At 39.2% G+C, this 16,446-nt stretch overlaps 1 protein-coding gene across 3 annotated transcripts in view; it reads left to right on the plus strand.

The window, feature by feature from the left end:
- The first annotated feature begins 912 nt into the window (after positions 1-912).
- The window catches only part of PUM3 (pumilio RNA binding family member 3), a 42,818-nt gene continuing 27,284 nt past the window's right edge, over positions 913-16,446 (plus strand). Inside the window, exons 1-7 of one of the 3 annotated variants that reach the window (XM_089913250.1) lie at positions 913-3,503; positions 8,900-8,991; positions 9,915-10,133; positions 12,738-12,873; positions 13,467-13,542; positions 15,593-15,686; positions 15,948-16,014. In XM_089913250.1, the coding sequence (XP_089769376.1) occupies positions 8,910-8,991; positions 9,915-10,133; positions 12,738-12,873; positions 13,467-13,542; positions 15,593-15,686; positions 15,948-16,014 (674 nt within the window). In that variant the 5' untranslated portion in view covers positions 913-3,503; positions 8,900-8,909. The remainder of the gene's footprint in view (positions 3,504-8,899; positions 8,992-9,914; positions 10,134-12,737; positions 12,874-13,466; positions 13,543-15,592; positions 15,687-15,947; positions 16,015-16,446) is intronic. The other 2 variants (XM_089913249.1, XM_022573592.3) reach the window with 2 other exon arrangements.

A 16,446-nucleotide genomic window follows, 5' to 3' on the forward strand; every position in this document is an offset into this window, starting at 1 on the left:
AAATCACTGCAGGAGACCTCAAGCAACAAGAGAGATACAGTTATGTCCAAGACATTCTACTTACAGAAACAAGTGCACTATACATTTAATTCTCTAATTCTAGTGACTGCAAAAGGATTAAACAGGGTTTAATCCTCAGTTAACTGGAAAATCAAATCACCAACTTGAACTCCATTCCCTAAATAAGCAACTCTTAATTTTAGCTGCACCTTAGCATGTTCTGGGGGAACTTTCCAAATTCTCAATGCCCAGGTCCCACTTCAGGCTAATTAAATCAGAATTACGGTGGTTGTTGTTGCTGTTTTTTAATCCACAGGTGATGTGTGGCCAAGATTGAGATCCACTACCTTGGATACTACAATTGTTTTAAGTTTAAGCTTACTACAGTTATTTTAAGTTTTAAACCAGTTTAAATTACAAATTAAATCTCTACTCTTGGATGAAAGCATATTTGCCAAGTTACCTTTAATTTTACTCGAGCACTGGAAAAAGAATGAACTCCAAATGCCTGGTTAACATTATGTCTGATGGTCTTCCAATCCTTGGGGTGGCCATGTGACTGAGTTCTAGGTGCTTAAATAGAAGGGGAACCCTGCCAGGTCTTTTCCCTCTGAGATAAAAGGATAGCGCCCTACTGGGGGGAAAAAAAGTGGATTTCATCTTTTCTGCATTCTCCTAGCCCTGAACTCTGATATAAATCCGGAAACTGAGAAGTACATCTTGTAGTCAGAAAACAATAAGACAGAGAAAAACAAATACTGTGTGATCTCACTTATATGTGGATCTCACTTATTGTGAGTCTCAAAAAACCCGATGTGGATCTCACTTATTGTGAATCTCAAAAAACCCGAATTCATAAAAACAGAGAACAGATTGGTGGTTGTCGCGGGGGGGGGGGGATCAAGCATAGGGGAAATGGGTGAAGGTGGTCCAAAGGTACAAACGAAAAAGGAAAAAATGAAATCAGCTTGGGTCTGTGATGACACTGTTGAGCCACTGAACTACAGCAACCAATTGCCTTCAGAATTTTTGTTGGGGGAAGAAAATTATTGATTAAGCCACTATTAGCTGAACTTTCCATTATTTGCAACCAAAATAATTTCGAATGAATACACCTTGGTATGCGCTCGCCCTCTCTCTCCCCCCCTCCAAGCTACAAATCACTAAACATTTACTATTAGCTGATAACTTTATCAGCTTTTGAGTCACACAGCAACCCCAAAAGATAAGTGCTGTTATTCCCATTTTACATATGCAGAAACTGAGGCCCATACAAATTAGTTATCTTGTCCTCAGCATAGCCCAGCAGAGGTCATATATTCCTTGGATTTTAGGCCAGGTTCTTTTGATTCCAATGCCAGTGCTCTTAATTATGTTGCTATAAACCTCTTGCATGTGTACAGGTCTAGTTGTCCTGATTAAATTGCATGCCATATCATTTAGGAAGAGCATTTTAAGCTTGTAGGAATACATATAACATTCAACATTTAGATCCTTAAATATTTGAAGAATTAACGGGCTTAACTTGGTCAACTGTAAAATTATAGAAAATTTTGTTGTTGTTGGTGGTGGTCTGCGAAACCGCAAGATACTTCCAACTCACTCCAAACAAAACACTCACGTCAATCTCTCCTGTCAACTTTTTGACAGCACAGATTTGATAACACCATAAATAATAATCTAGGACTTAGGTATGTGACAACTTTTTTTCTCCCTGGTGAGAAGGCAGAAGAATATTAAGAGTTTGATGTATATGTTTAAGACAGCTACATGGATGTGTCTTAGAGGATATGGGGTGCTGCAGACTGTGGTGTTGCAAATACAAATGAATCTCTTCCAGGTAGGGTGTATATGTTAAGATTTTGTTATTATTATTATTAGCTAGCACATACCATACTATTTGCCTAATAGGTGCTGTTGATGGACCTCCTGCCATTCCTGTTCTGTATTCTCTCCTTTTGAGCTTTCACTGGAGAACTAATGAATTAGAGAAAGCCATCCAGGGTCAGTCACGTTGAGTTTGGAGTCAGACTCACTGGATCAGAAATACTGAATGTTTCCCCTTTGTCCATAACATGAGGGGGAAAGATGTACTTAACTGTTCTTATGAGACTTAAATGAGCTTATCCAAACATAATACTAAAGGCAGACAATAAGTACTTATCAACGGTCTGTGTGCTGAAGAGTGGGATAGGTGTCTGGGAAGTAATGATGGACCCCGCCCTCAAGAAGCATAGTCTAGTGAATCATCAGTCTCAAGCCAGTGCCTTAAGAGGCGGGAAGCAATGTGATTTAGAAGACAGTAAAATCTGATGCTTGACACCCCTGAGATCAAGTCCCATTCCTCAACTTTCTGAGTGGCCCTCCAAAAGTATGTCAGTGTACCAACCTGCAGAAGCTATGAAAGTGACCTTATTCGGGAAAAGGATCTTTGCAGATGTAATTAAGTAAGGACCTCCAAATGAGATCATCCTTGATTACCCTGATGCGCCCTAAATCCAATGACAAGTCTTTATAAAACGTAGAAGAGGAGAAGACATAGAAGAGAAAGCCGTCTGAAGACAGAGGCAGAGGTTGAAGTCATGCAGCCCAAGCCAAGTAACGCCTGGAACCACCAGAAGCTGTAAGGGGCAAAGAATGCTCCCCCTAGATCCTTCAGAGAGTGCACAACCTCGCTACCAGCATGACTTCTGACTTCCAACCTCCAGAACTGTTAGAGAATAAATTCTGTTGTTTGACCAGACCAGGTTTGTGGTGTGTCTTCATCTGTAAAATGGGGACAACATCCTAGTCTCATTTCCTGAAATGTTAAGTGGGGTAACTGCTGTCTGGAGGAACGCGCAGACGTTTAAAGCGGCAAACGTTTATTGAGCGCTTGTCCTGATCATTCAGTGTGCTAGGCGCTTTCCCTGTGTGACTTAGCCATCTCTATTTTATTAATCAGATAACCAAGGCTCAGAGAAATTCAGTCATTTGCCCAAAGGCATACAGCTAAGAAGCGGAAAAAACCGAGATCGCAATTCTAGCCGACTCCCGAGATTTCCCTTTAACGTCCCCCGCTGGACTGCCAGGGAGGATGCAAATGAACGCACTCTCAAAGCGTTAACTAGTTTAGCCTCAGTTCCAGCTACAAATTAGCCGAGCCAACCAAGCCTCCGCTTCCACAACTGGTCAACCCTCGTGGGATGCCGCCGGCTCCCCCGGCCGGGAAGCGACAGGGTTAATGACGTCACTTTCAGGAGCCGCTATCACGTCCTCGCCCCACGGATCCTTTCAAGGGCCAAACCCCGCCTGTGACGCAGCCCTCGCGCTTCTGGACGAAGGGAGAATAGAAGTGGGCCAATAGAAATGCCGAATTTCCGTTTTTCCGGCTAATCCCCACCCCTTAACCGAACTCGGCCGAGGAAGAAAGGAAAAGGCGACTAGGGGGCGGGGCAAAGCGAGGAAGCGGAAGCCGTGGCGGCGGAGCTGGGACGAACGCCTACCTGGGCAACACGTGTGCGGTGAGTGCGGAGGCCGCTCCCGGGAGGGATTTGCGGCTTGCTCGGCGCTGAAGTAGGAGGGTCTCTCGGGTAGAGGTGTTCACACATGTCACCCGCTGGGCGACCTTCTGTGCCTTTTTCTGTTCTGGGAGTTTGGGGGTTGACGGGAGCCTGGCGACAAGGGCGGTTTACAACTCCTCTCCCTGCCACGCTTTCAGCCTTTTTGTCGTATGTTTGACATCCGCTCTGCGCCCGGTCAGTGCTAGATGCCCAGTTTGCAACCTGAATGTACAGTTGTAGGTTGTAAGCGTTGGGAAGGAAATGACCTGGGTGTCGAGATACAAGATAGGGGAAGTCTGACGTGATCCTGAAGCCGAGACCTAGAGCGTGGCGAGAGGCAACCCCGAAATCTGAAAGCCCAGGGAAAACTACTTTCCCCAGAGGCCGTAACTTGGGCTAAGTCCCTGAGGTGGAAGGGGGGCCGATGTTCGTGAGCTAGAAGTTCAGCCATATGAGGTAAAGGAGTAGGGTGAGAGGAGGTTCTGTGGGGCTTTGAAGGCAATGGTGGGAGTTTCGATTTTCTCTACAATGGAAAAATATTTGCGTTATTAGAACACAGTGAAGGCTTATAAGCAAGGGAGAAACACAGTAGGCCCTGGTTCTTTTTGGAAAATGGATAATAATTTGGATTATTATTGATTATATAGCTGAATTATTGATGATGGTTTGAATTAGGGTGGTGGTACTGGAGATTGAAGTTGAAGGGTTAGAGGTGTTTTTAAAGATTCGAGAAGAATTATTGAAAAATTGAATGTAGCAGACAAGGAAGAGTAAACTCTCACAGGTAAATCTTAGGTTTCTTGAGCAGTGGAGTGGATGCTGTGCCATTGCTGAAATGGGGAAGAATAGGGTGGGGAAAATTAGATGAGGATGTTATTGTTCGGGGGTGGTTTGCAGTGGTCATATAGTTAAAGAATTTTATTTCGGTTCTATTAAGTGTAAGGTGTTTGTTAGACACCTAAATGGAAATTTCAGGTAGGCAGTTAGATACAGAAGCCTGGAGCCCAAGGAGATGTTCCTAATGGAGAGATAATTTGGGAGTCCAGCATAAAAAGCCACGGGATTGCACGAGATCACCTAGGGAGAAGAGAGAGGGCAAGACTTGAGGAATGCCAGCATTTAGAAGTTGGGTATTGAATGGTCATTACTTTCCAAGTGCAATGCTGAGCCTGCTGAGAGGAGTCGAGATCAGTCACGATCAGTCACCTGTCCCTCTATTTCTGGGAAATCTCTGCTCTTTTCCTCCATGAGGCGGAATTGGGCTCTTTCAGCTCTGTGGCTCTCTGAACACTTTTTATATACTTCAGTTATAATGCTTAATTATGCCATGTTTTAATTTTCTGCTTTCCTGTCTCTATGACACCACACTTTGATTTTTTTTTGTATATATATATTTAAAACCCATTAGCTCTCTAGCACATAGTGTGTAGGTATGCAATACATTTCAAGTCCAAAGCGTTGTTATAAGAAGGTTATCAAAATGTGCCATAGGAGTAAGGAGAATCATTTGAGAAAGAAGGCATCTGGAGGAGGAATGATAAGAAATTGTCATTTAGGCTGGATTTGAAGGATGGGTAGGATTTATATTGATAGAGAATGGCTTTAAGGTTTGGCTCCTGAAAAAGAACAGTGAGGGAGTAAGGTTGGCTTCAGTGTGGTATTGTGATGTGGGTAAGTTAGGACTAAGTGTTGAATGGACGTGAATGCCAGACTGAGTTTGAAATTTTTCCTATAAGCAGTGGGAAGCTTTTGAAGGTGTTAGAGCAGGGAAATGACATGAAATGGCTGTGATACTGGACAACTAATTGGGCAGGAGGCAGTGGATCATAGCAGACTGGGTCTAACGGCAGAAAACATTGTGAGCAAGAGATAGAGTCTGAATGGGGTAGTAGAGGGAAGGGAAAAAGAGGAGACAATTCCAAGACACTGAAGTGTGATGGTTGGATGTGATGGTACAGGGTCCCCAAGCAAATGCATTTTGCTAAGTGAGAGAAGCAAGACCCCAAAGGCTGTATATTGTCTAATTCCATTTATAGGACATTTTTGAAAAGGCACAAAGCTAGAGGGTAGAAAAAAAATCAAGCATTGCCAAGAGAGCCAGGAGAGGATGATTGCAAAAGGGCTCCACAGGGGACTTTTAGGAGTGTGGGACAGTTCTGTAAGGTGCTGTGGTAGAGGATACATGACTGTGGGTTTGTCAAAATCAGCACTGTACACCAAAAAGAATGAACTTGACTATAGGCAGATGAAAAGAAAGTCAACTGACATGTCAGGAAATGGAATGCAGACTGGAACAAAATGCATCTAACTAGTACAGAGGTATAAAAAGACCTCACTGAAGGAGTGGAGGGAAAAGAGCTGACCTAAGTAACTTTGGAAAGCAGTGTTTTGAATGGATACTGTGAGGGAAAAGACAAAAAGAACTGTAAATAAACACCACATTATAATTGGTACATTTGTTTTTACCAACTATAACCCTGTGGCACGTGATTAGAGTTGGAGACGTTAGTATGAACTTACTTAATAGGTACAGAAATACAGGTTTGTGTATACACATAGGCTAATATACATACATATATTACCTAGCCCTGTCTGGTGAAAAGACCTAGAAGCAGTGACACCCCAGTGACAAGCACACCTAGCACTCAGATCTCAATAAGAGGGTTTCTCTAGGGTTCCTTGGAGAAATGACTGATTTTAGGGCTTGTGCAAGGAAAATAAAAGGTAAACTTGGAACAAGTGCCAGGAATTAAGGACATGCTAAGGAAAAAAAAAAGAAAAGGATGGACCATATGAAAAGGACACAGAAGCAACCTTAGAGATTTCAAAGCTGGAACAATTTTAGCAACAAAATACTAAACAACAAAATACATTTTGTTTAGCAACAAAATACAAAGATACTATTAGCCCATATGCAAATAATAAAATACTATAAGCAACAAAATACAAAGATACTGTTAGTCCATATCGCAAATAATAAAATACTGTGAGACCATACCGATGTAAATAAATGATTAAATGAATGAGGAGAAGGAATAAATGTTCCCTACAGAAGAATACAAAATAATGAAGGTAAAAGCAAGGGAAATAGAATATCATCATGTAAACACCACGGAAATTGCTGCAGGCAAGATCCATTGGAGAGTGCTAAAATCAGTGAGGGATACAGGATATTTGCGTGATCTCAAAACATATCCAAAATATTTATTAATTGCTTTGGGGATTTTAATGCATTGATTCAAATTCTTTAATACTCCCCTCTCTAGAAAGTGGAGCTTAATTCTCTCCCTAAGTTTGGGCTGAATTTTAGTGACTTGCTTCTAACAGAGTATGGAAAGGGAGACATAGGGCTTCCCTGGTGGCACAGTGGTTGAGAGTCCGCCTGCCGATGCAGGGGGCACGGGTTCGTACCCCGGTTCGGGAAGATCCCACATGCCGTGGAGCGGCTGGGCCCGTGAGCCACGGCCGCTGGGCCTGCGTGTCCGGAGCCTGTGCTCCGCAAGGGGAGAGGCCACAGCAGTGAGAGGCCCGTGTACCGCAAAAAAAAAAAAAAGAAAGGGAGACATAGTAACTTTACAGCAGAGACACCTTGCAAACACTACAGTAACTTTACAGCAGAGACACCTTGCAAACACTGTGTTAACCAGTGATCAAGGTTAATATCACTAGTCATGTCGATATCATGCTCCTCCTAATGTGATGGGATGAGAAGGGCACTTCATCTCTATGGTATTCTTCCCTCAAATCCGTAAGGCCAGTAGAATCATAGGAAAATGTCAGACAGACCCCAAATGTAGGATATTCTACACAGTGCCTGACCAGTACTCTCCAAAAGTGTCTTGGTCATGAGAAACAAGTAGAGATGGAGAAGCTGTCACAGATTGGTGGAAACTAAGAAGATTTGATGATTAAATGCAAGGTATCCTGGAATTGAAAAACGACGTCAGTGGAAAAACCGGCGAAATCCAAATTTAATAGCATCATATTAATGTTATTTCTTAGTTTGGGTAAATGCATCATGGTAAGATGTTAACATTAAGGGAGGCTGAGGGGTATACTGGACCTTTTTCTGTCTTTCCCAACTCTTCTTTAAAACTAAACTTACATCAAAATAAAAAGTTCATGCACAGAAGAGCTAAGGGATGCAGATGTGGTTATGAAGGCTATAGCCAAGTGACAGTGACCCTACAGTCATTAATGATCTAAGGAAACGGAGTAATTCAGAGGCCATTCATTTTCCAGAGTGCTCTTTGAGACCCTACTGGTCCCTTGAGATATTCCAGGAAAAAGTGGTTCAACCACGGTTGGGAAATCCTGCATACTTTAGCTTGTGCTTGGTGATTAATGGCTTAAATTAGCAAAAGAATCTGCCTTTCCTTAAACATGCCTCCTTCATTATTTTCATTTAAGAGTTTCCCAAATACATTTCACCCCAGAACCCCTTGTTTCTCTTATATCTATTAATATCTTGAGAAATTTGTTGTTCTTCAATGGAAAATTCTTGTCTAGAAATATCTGGAATTGTCTAGGGATCCCTAGCATCTACTCGAGAGGGTCAACTTTAGAAATTTTGAAATGAGTTGAATATGCAACTTTGGAAGGTACAGAAATAGACAAATAAAACATAATAACTTTTGCTCTTGATACATTCGGCTGCTTTCAGGAGCCTTGGGCAGTTGAAGGGTTATCTGTTGTTTGCCATGTGCATGGTGGGGTCTCTATCCAGAAGCAGCCTGTTAGGCAGATTTCTTTAAAATGAAATATTAAATATTTCAATAATCTTATTTCGGAGGTCTTTGAAAATTACTTGATTGCCTCTAAAAGAATAACAGATTAAACGTTCGAAGTTAGTTTTTGTTTTAGCTACCTTGGGTTACATAAGGAACTTTTAGATAATCTACTTTCATTAAATTTGAATATATGATAAGTGCAATGTTTGTTGCTGGCTTTTTAGGATAGAGACCAAAAAATCAAGTGGTAATATTGTCATTTTCTCATCACAAAGTCTTCCCAGGTTGTAAGTAATGCAAACACTGACAGTTTTATCATGCTTAATGTAAATAATGATTTAGTTTTAGCCATTGCTATTGCTGAAATGTTGCCTCCAAAACATCACACACTAGCCAAGGTGTGTGTGTGTTCTTAGTTTTTGTATTGGTATCGTATTTATTTTCGCTCTTACAATCTTAGAAGTCGTGATTGTGTAGTTCCTGGACTCATGGGTGCCTGTGCTGGATGCAGCTAATTTGTCCTGCATCTGTGACCTCAAGGAGTAAATGTGGCAGTGACCACTAATGACTTTTATTGGATGAGAGCAATTCAGTGATCCTTTTTTGGATTTTGTTTTTGTTTTCCAGAGTTGCTATAATGGAAGTCAAAGGGAAAAAAAAAATCACAGGAAAAGGTACAAAGCCATCACAAGAAAAAAACAGATTTCATAAAAACAGTGGTAAGATACTCAAAACATGCTTCCCGTGTGGTTTATTTGGCCCTTGGAGGGAGCAGTTGGTGGTATGAGGGGGCATGTAGCAGATTCCAATCTATTCATGGGTTAGAGTTAGGATTAAAGTAGTAGGAAAAAGTAGGTGTTACTATATATGAGTTTGCATGTTCCCTGTGAAACTTAGACCTTTAAGAAATCGCCAGGATAATTGGTGAATACTGTGCTTTTGAAAGATATGTCGGCTAGTGATGCTGTTTCCTCACTTTAGTCACGCTAATTCACAACAACATTTTAACGTTTGATAAATTGTGGCTGATTAATACGTGTACTGGTGAGCCAGATCTTCAGGATTTCTCATTGTGATGTCTTTATTGTTCCATCAGGTGTCAGTATTGCAAAATAGAAAAGTCAGGAATTGTGTCAATGACTAGTTTCCTAAGCAATCTTTTTTTTTCTTGCAACTAGAAATTCTGAAAAATAAACATTTTAAATTTGTTTATATATGATATACTTTCTAAATTTTAAATGTTCATTTTATTCTTAGATTCCTATTATGTTATTGATGCCCTAAATACACACACACAGACACACACAAACGTAAAAATAATGTCTCATCTTGTGATATGTGCTTAAAACAGAAGTACACCTAACTGACAATAGTGGTTATCTCTCGAATTATGGGTAGTTTTTATTATGTATTTCTCTACTTCGTAGGTTTTCTATAATGAACCTGTGTTACAATTTTATAATCAGAGTAAGTTTTTTAATTTTGTTTTGATTTTTTAAATCCTACTGTGCTCCGTTTTTGAGAATAAAACAAAGTATGTTTCACTAAAGAGTGTGTAATTTTCTGTAACAAATACAATCCAGTGGATAAAAGATCTAGGCCCAGGATCATTGAACTAACAATTATTTATTATTGTCACTAGATTCTGGTTCTTCAAAGACATTCCCAAAAAAAGTTGTTAAGGAAGGTGGACCTAAAATCACAACTAAGAACTTTGAGAAAACTGCCACAAAACCTGGGAAAAAAGGTGTGAAGCAGTTCAAGAATAAGCAGCAAGGGGATAAAATACCAAAGAACAAATTCCAGCAGGCAGATAAATTCAACAGGAAGAGAAAATTCCAGCCAGACAGTAAAAATGATGGTAAGCACTGATTCCTTTAGCAGAGTTTTTGCAAAAGCGTTGCCTTGCCTGAGCTATTGCCTGAACCATCGTGCACAGGGACTCTAGAAGTCTGGTAGAGACCTTCTGTTCTTGTTCCTTGACAGGCAACACTTGGGGTGGGGGCAGGGGAAGGTAGATGGGATTAAATAAAAAACAGAAAGCATCTTCCCTGTCAAAATTGTCCTCTGGTACTTAGAATTCCTTACTTCCTAGGCCCTTGCTGAATTCCCCTAGCTGTGGAATTAGGCTAAATTGTATTGGCTTTATGCATTGGAACCTCAATAAAACATTCCTTTCTGTAGGCTAAAATTAATGAACTCATTCATTCAACAAACAAATACTTAATACTTAAATTTAATACTTAAATAACCAGTGTGTCCCAGCTAAACATCCACCTTGGCTAAGGATGCCCTGGTGAACAAGAAACATATAGACCCTGCCCTCACAGGGCTCAGGCCACTCTAATATCATCAACCCATCAGATGGCTCAGAGCCGGTAAACAGTTCCAGAGAAGGCGTAGTATACATGTGACAGATTTGACTTGAATTGGTTGAACAGGCTAGGTTGCTAACTGGTTAGAAGTGTTGGCAGGGCTCCTCTTTGTTGAAACAAACTACTAATCTCTTCGTCATGATGTTTAAGCGGTTGTCTTTAACCCAGAGCTTTGCTGTCTGTTGTACAGCCTGCCCTTGCTGTGCATCGTCTCTCCTGCACTGGTCTCAAACGAGCAGCTTCCAGGTTACGCGTGCTGTCATGCATATGCCTTCTCTGCAGCATCATGAGAACTTCTCTGGTGTCTTTCATACTCTTTTTCTCCAGCGTGGCATAGCCTGACACTGCTCCTTTGCTGCCAGTTGAGACCACTGCCATGGGACCTTTTTACTCCAGTTCTTTAGACCTGGTCCCTGTTCTCTGCTCTGCCTAGCGCTGCTGCAAGACAGGGGCATAGGGAGAGAGGAAAGGGGAAATTTTCATTATTTCTCATTAGGCCTGGAGGATTCTTTCATGCTCTAGCTTCCATCTTTTCTCTTTTCCCCTTCTCTTCCAGCTTCTTTTTCCTACCTACTCTTTCCTAGCTTCTCTATTAGGTCCTAAATCTTCCTTTCCACACTGGAGTTCTTGACACCTGCATTTTAAGTGCACACACATCCTCATCTTATTATAGTGGACCCCTGGTTCCTTTTGCTATAGGAGATAAGTTCCCAGCATCTCAAAATGGAACTTTGATTTTATTTTCTCAGTTTTATACCAGCAACTGAGGGGAATTGGATACTAGACATCCCCAGAATTGGTTGTATCCGCTGCAACCCGGCATGGCATATGTCAAGGGTGCCCAGATATTTGTAGAATTAAATGAACTCTGGATTGGTTATTATCCTCTGCTGCACAGTACATGATGCCCTAATAGTAATGGTAAATATGCCTTCTGTTGCCTGTAATCCTCTATTACCAGGCTGGGAGTAAGCAAGTGAGCAGAAAGGGGAGTAACTAAATACACTATAGTATATCGAATGCCATTAAAAATTATATTCTTGAGGAATATTTAGTTTCATGGAAGAATGCTTACAACATAATAATGTTTAAGTAAAGACAACAAGGAAATTAATATAAAACGTGTAGGGGAAAAGACAAGAAGGAAATAAAATGTTAATCCCTAGGTTTTGAGATTATAGGAGAATTTTGGTTTTTGAGTGTATTTCTAATCAGAGAAGGGGAGATATCTAGAAATAACTTACTCTCCTAAGGGTTCTTTGCAGGGACTCTTGTAAATAATACTCATTTTATTAAGGTTTTTTTGTTTGGCCTCTTTGGGTTTTTTCATTCAATTAATAAGTTATTTAGATTGTGAAGACCAACAATAACCAATAGAAAGATACTCGACTTTTATAGCATGACCCTAATTGTAGAGAACTGAGGAATTTTGATTGTGCATTGTCATGAGTAAGAGACAGCAGAGAATAAAGTTTTAGAGCCACGTCTGGGTTTGAATCCTGACTCTGCCACTTAGGAGTTAACGTGACCTTGGACAAGGAACTTACCTGCTCGGTGCCTTTGTTTCCCTGACATGAAGGGGATAATAATAGTACCTACCTTGTAGGGTTGTTGTAAGAATTAAATCACTTACTACATAACAGCACTCAGAAGAGTGAATTTTTGAATATGGTTTTTCCTATGTTAATTTGGACTAATTTTTGTTTTCATTGAGAACTGATTATACCTAAAGTCCAATGATCTTAATGTTCTAGAGTAAAATTTTATTTTACAATTGAGAAAGATGCTTAAACTTTTAAAATTGCTTTTATAATCTGTTTAGTTCCTTTTGTTTTTTTAATAGGTATCCTGTTAAGATTAAATAAATAGCTGTTGAATAAATGAACAGTTGGTGTCAACCAAATTTAAAATGTGTAAACTGCTCAGAAAATGAAATAAAGTATAAGTTGGTAGGGAATGATGTTTTCCCCCTTCTAGTTTCCTCAGTGAGTATTGATCTTGATTAGTGATTGCCATAGGTGCCTAATTTGTCCTTGTGTATGGCACTGAGAATGTTAAATGTAATTGAAAATAATTTCTGTAATGACTAGGCACAGCAGTCAAGAAACCCAAATGGGATGAGTTCAAAAAAAAGAAAAAAGAACTGAAGCAGAGCAGGCAACTCAGTGATAAAACCAACTACGACATTGTTGTTCGGGCGAAGCAGATCTGGGAGATCTTAAGAAGGTAATGCTACTTAATGGCATCTTTATTAGGCCCTTTGAGATGATGGAGGAGTAACAGTGTAACTAGTAAATAGTGAAATGTCCTAAGATAAATAACATAGCGCTTGGGTTATTTAGGGAGTACTCATAATACTCCAGTAGAGGCATCAGTGTTTGGATGTCTGCCTGTTGCAGAAATGTGTGGAATCATTCGGATGGTGTCAGATCTGCTTATGAAAATGAATGAGAGTTAAAATGGATTTGACGTCCTTCCTGAGAAATTTCTGAGAAAATGAAGGACAGTTCTTTTCGGCTAGGTTTTGAGATACTTGAGTACTTGGTGTCTTGGACTTGTTTTATTATTTTCTTCACTTTTGAAGTTCTGGCTGTTAAGATTTAGATTGATGCGTAAAATTATACCTTGTGAGATGAGTTTCTGCCTTTGAGAAAATTACTTTTCTCTGGCTGCTCTGGAATAGTCATTTTAATGTCCAGTTTGCTCTCTTCGAAGAGAAAATCATACTGAAGTGGGTGAACATACACTGGTATGGTTTTTATTTTTGTGTGTTTAAAATAATGTCTTTACTTAGGCTATGTTTCCTGCCTCTTTTATAGAAAAGATTGTGACAAAGAAAAAAGAGTGAAGTTGATGAATGATTTGCAGAAGTTGATTCAAGGGAAAATTAAAACTGTAAGTAGGGCATACTCAGTTGCAATTTTAACAATTGAAATTGACTCGCAGTAAAGGGTAGTTGACCGTTGTGGCAGGTGAAATTGTTTCTGTTTTTAATGTATTTGGCCTCAAATTTCAAATACCTTTTATAATACTGATTAAAAAATTTAATAGTGAGAGACCTTACTGCCGGGAAATTATAAAAAGGCTATCAAGTATTTGGCTGTTCATTTTAAAATAATTTACTTAAAATAAATCAGTGTTCTTTTAAAGTTATCTCGAGAAATTTATTAGTTCAACAGTGTTCGTTAGAATGTCTTGCTGTGAACTCTATACTTTTGTATGTTCTAAATTGCTGGCTATTTTGTATGTGTGATGCAAACACATGATTACTTTCTTCCTGCGTTTACAAGCATCATGCAAAGATCTTTAAAATATAATAGATTTGGGACTTCTGAATTGATTTTTGTTGTTTAATCCTGTTTTATAGTAAACTTCTGTTGATTCTTGTGTATTTGGATAAATACTTAGTGATATTCACTTGTAAGCCAACAGACACGGTATCTTTGGAGACCCTTGAGGGGCAGCCTTTGCCGAACCACGTACGTGGGTCTAACCAGATGCTGTATTGCAGTTTGAAGGACTGTCTTAAAATAGTGAGTTCCCAGCTGCTGCTTTCTTGAAGCCAGCAAGGTCTTTTTAGGTTGGAACTCCTCCTCGTCTCTAGCAGTAGTCTGTTACACTCAATTTATAAATACTTTACACTCAAGATCCTTTCCCAATTACCCTTAGGTTATTACTGCATGCCCATGGACTTGGGGGTTAGTCTGGTATTCAAATACCCACTCTGCTATTTAACATACGTGTGCCTTTAGACAATAACAGCCTATTTATTGATTATTTACTGTGTGCTAGGAATTATGCTAACCAGTGCATACTTTGTATCCTTTAACTTAGTCATCATCCCTATTAAACGTTTGATACATCTGGGCTCAGAGAAGTTGAGTTTCATCCCCAGGGTCACAAGGATAGCAAGTTCCTTAACTTCTCATAAACTCACTTTAATCTACAAAGTGCTAATAACAACAACCCACTTTTAAGGTTGCTTTGAGTTTAAATGAGAAAAATATACTTAAGCGCATATATTGGTTACATAGTAGGTAATCAACATATGCACAAAACAGCCTTATTTCTTTTTAAAAATTATTTTTAAAGTTTTATCAAAAATGTCTATGCAAATCTCCCTTAAGGAAATTCTTCAGAAATCCATGACTTTGATGAAGGTATACCTTTACCTTCTGACTTGTTAGAATTTTAAAATTTAAAGACAGACTCAGCAACGAGTAATAAGCACTATTAAAGTAGACTGTAGCATATTAAAAAATAATAGTGCATGACTGATTATCTGCGGTTATTGCTTTAGAAAATTGATCAGCAAGTCCTTCAGTGAGGATCTAATCCATCCAATAGTTGTGAGGGGGCTTGGGTTGGAGAATCAGATTTGAAATTCTAGGAATATAACTGGATGTATGTTCAGGGATTTTAATGAAAATGTGAGAAATGGAGTGATTAGCTCATATTGTAATTGCCAATGTGTATCTAGATTATTATAATAATTAGGTATAATTATGTAGCAATACTTTGGTTGCCAAAGCCAAACATTCTTAGATCATTTATATTTTTTTAAAAATCATAGAATAATAGAATTTTTGCATTGAAAAATTCCTCTTTTAAGGAAAGTAACTATCAGAGAAATGAAAAATGAAGTGTGTATAATCATTAGACAGGTTTGGTTTGAATTATAATGATAGAATCTTGCAGAATACTTAAATGCATTCCTGTCTCGATGCTGTACGGTAGCCAGCAAAACCAAAGAATGCCATTCTGAACAATTAAACAAGAATTTCTACTCCCAAGTAACCTAGGTTTGATTAGCTATGAAGACCCTACTTTTTTTTCCTCACAAGGAATTGTAAAAGAGGCAGCAAGCAATACAACATAAATAATATGATAGAAAGATATATTTTCAGAGAGAATTTGTCTAAAGGCCCCAACTGTTTTCCTACAGATTGCATTTGCACATGATTCAACTCGTGTGATCCAGTGTTACATTCAGTATGGCAACGAAGAGCAGAGGAAACAGGCTTTTGAAGAACTGCGAGGTATTTCTTATATATATTTCGTAATTGTTTGTAAGAAGTCGCTTGTTTTCTCTTGAAATACCCAGCACTGTCCTGGAAAAGAATTCTGTTGAGGGATAGCAGTGTGTCCTCTGCAGGACCTTTTCTGTTTATTTGTATTTTTTGCCTGGGACAAATAGGGAGTTATTCGTTTGTGTTCCCAAGATTGTGCAGTTAGTTCTTCCCTTGTTTCTGGAGGACTGGAATGAGGTTATCATTAATGTAATGTATTTTGTTTTTCAGGTGATTTGGTTGAATTAAGTAAAGCTAAATATTCCAGAAATATTGTTAAGAAGTTTCTCATGTATGGGTGAGTTGTTCTATTTATAAAATGTTTTTTTATTAGTTTTTTAAAGGTGTGGATACCTATTGTGTGCAAATAAATGTTGCTTAAAAGTTGCATAATAGGAGGCTTAAGCAGATGCTTGTGATGTTTGCAATAAATATGGTCTTAAAAAAATTAATGTTATTAAAATTAATGTACAATGATGGTATTGTCTTCATTGTTCTTACGAGTATATCTTGAAGCCCTGGAAGAAGAGAAATGGTTATAATGAACTTTAAATTAGTCACCAGTTACTTAGAAGATGGAGTGAAGGGAGGGGCAGGTGAGTAGGCTCAGAAGCATGGTTAGTGGGTTAGGAAATGTCGAGATGGGAGGATTTCCTAAACTAGGTGGAATTGATACTTGTCTTCCTGTCTCAAGTATAATAATGGGCCAAAATATGCTAACCAACAACAA

Source organism: Delphinapterus leucas, chromosome 6 (assembly GCF_059928025.1).
Source record: "Delphinapterus leucas isolate spDelLeu-1000000601 "Yukka" chromosome 6, BTC_Dleu_Yukka2, whole genome shotgun sequence".
Taxonomy (NCBI): Eukaryota; Metazoa; Chordata; class Mammalia; order Artiodactyla; family Monodontidae; genus Delphinapterus; species Delphinapterus leucas.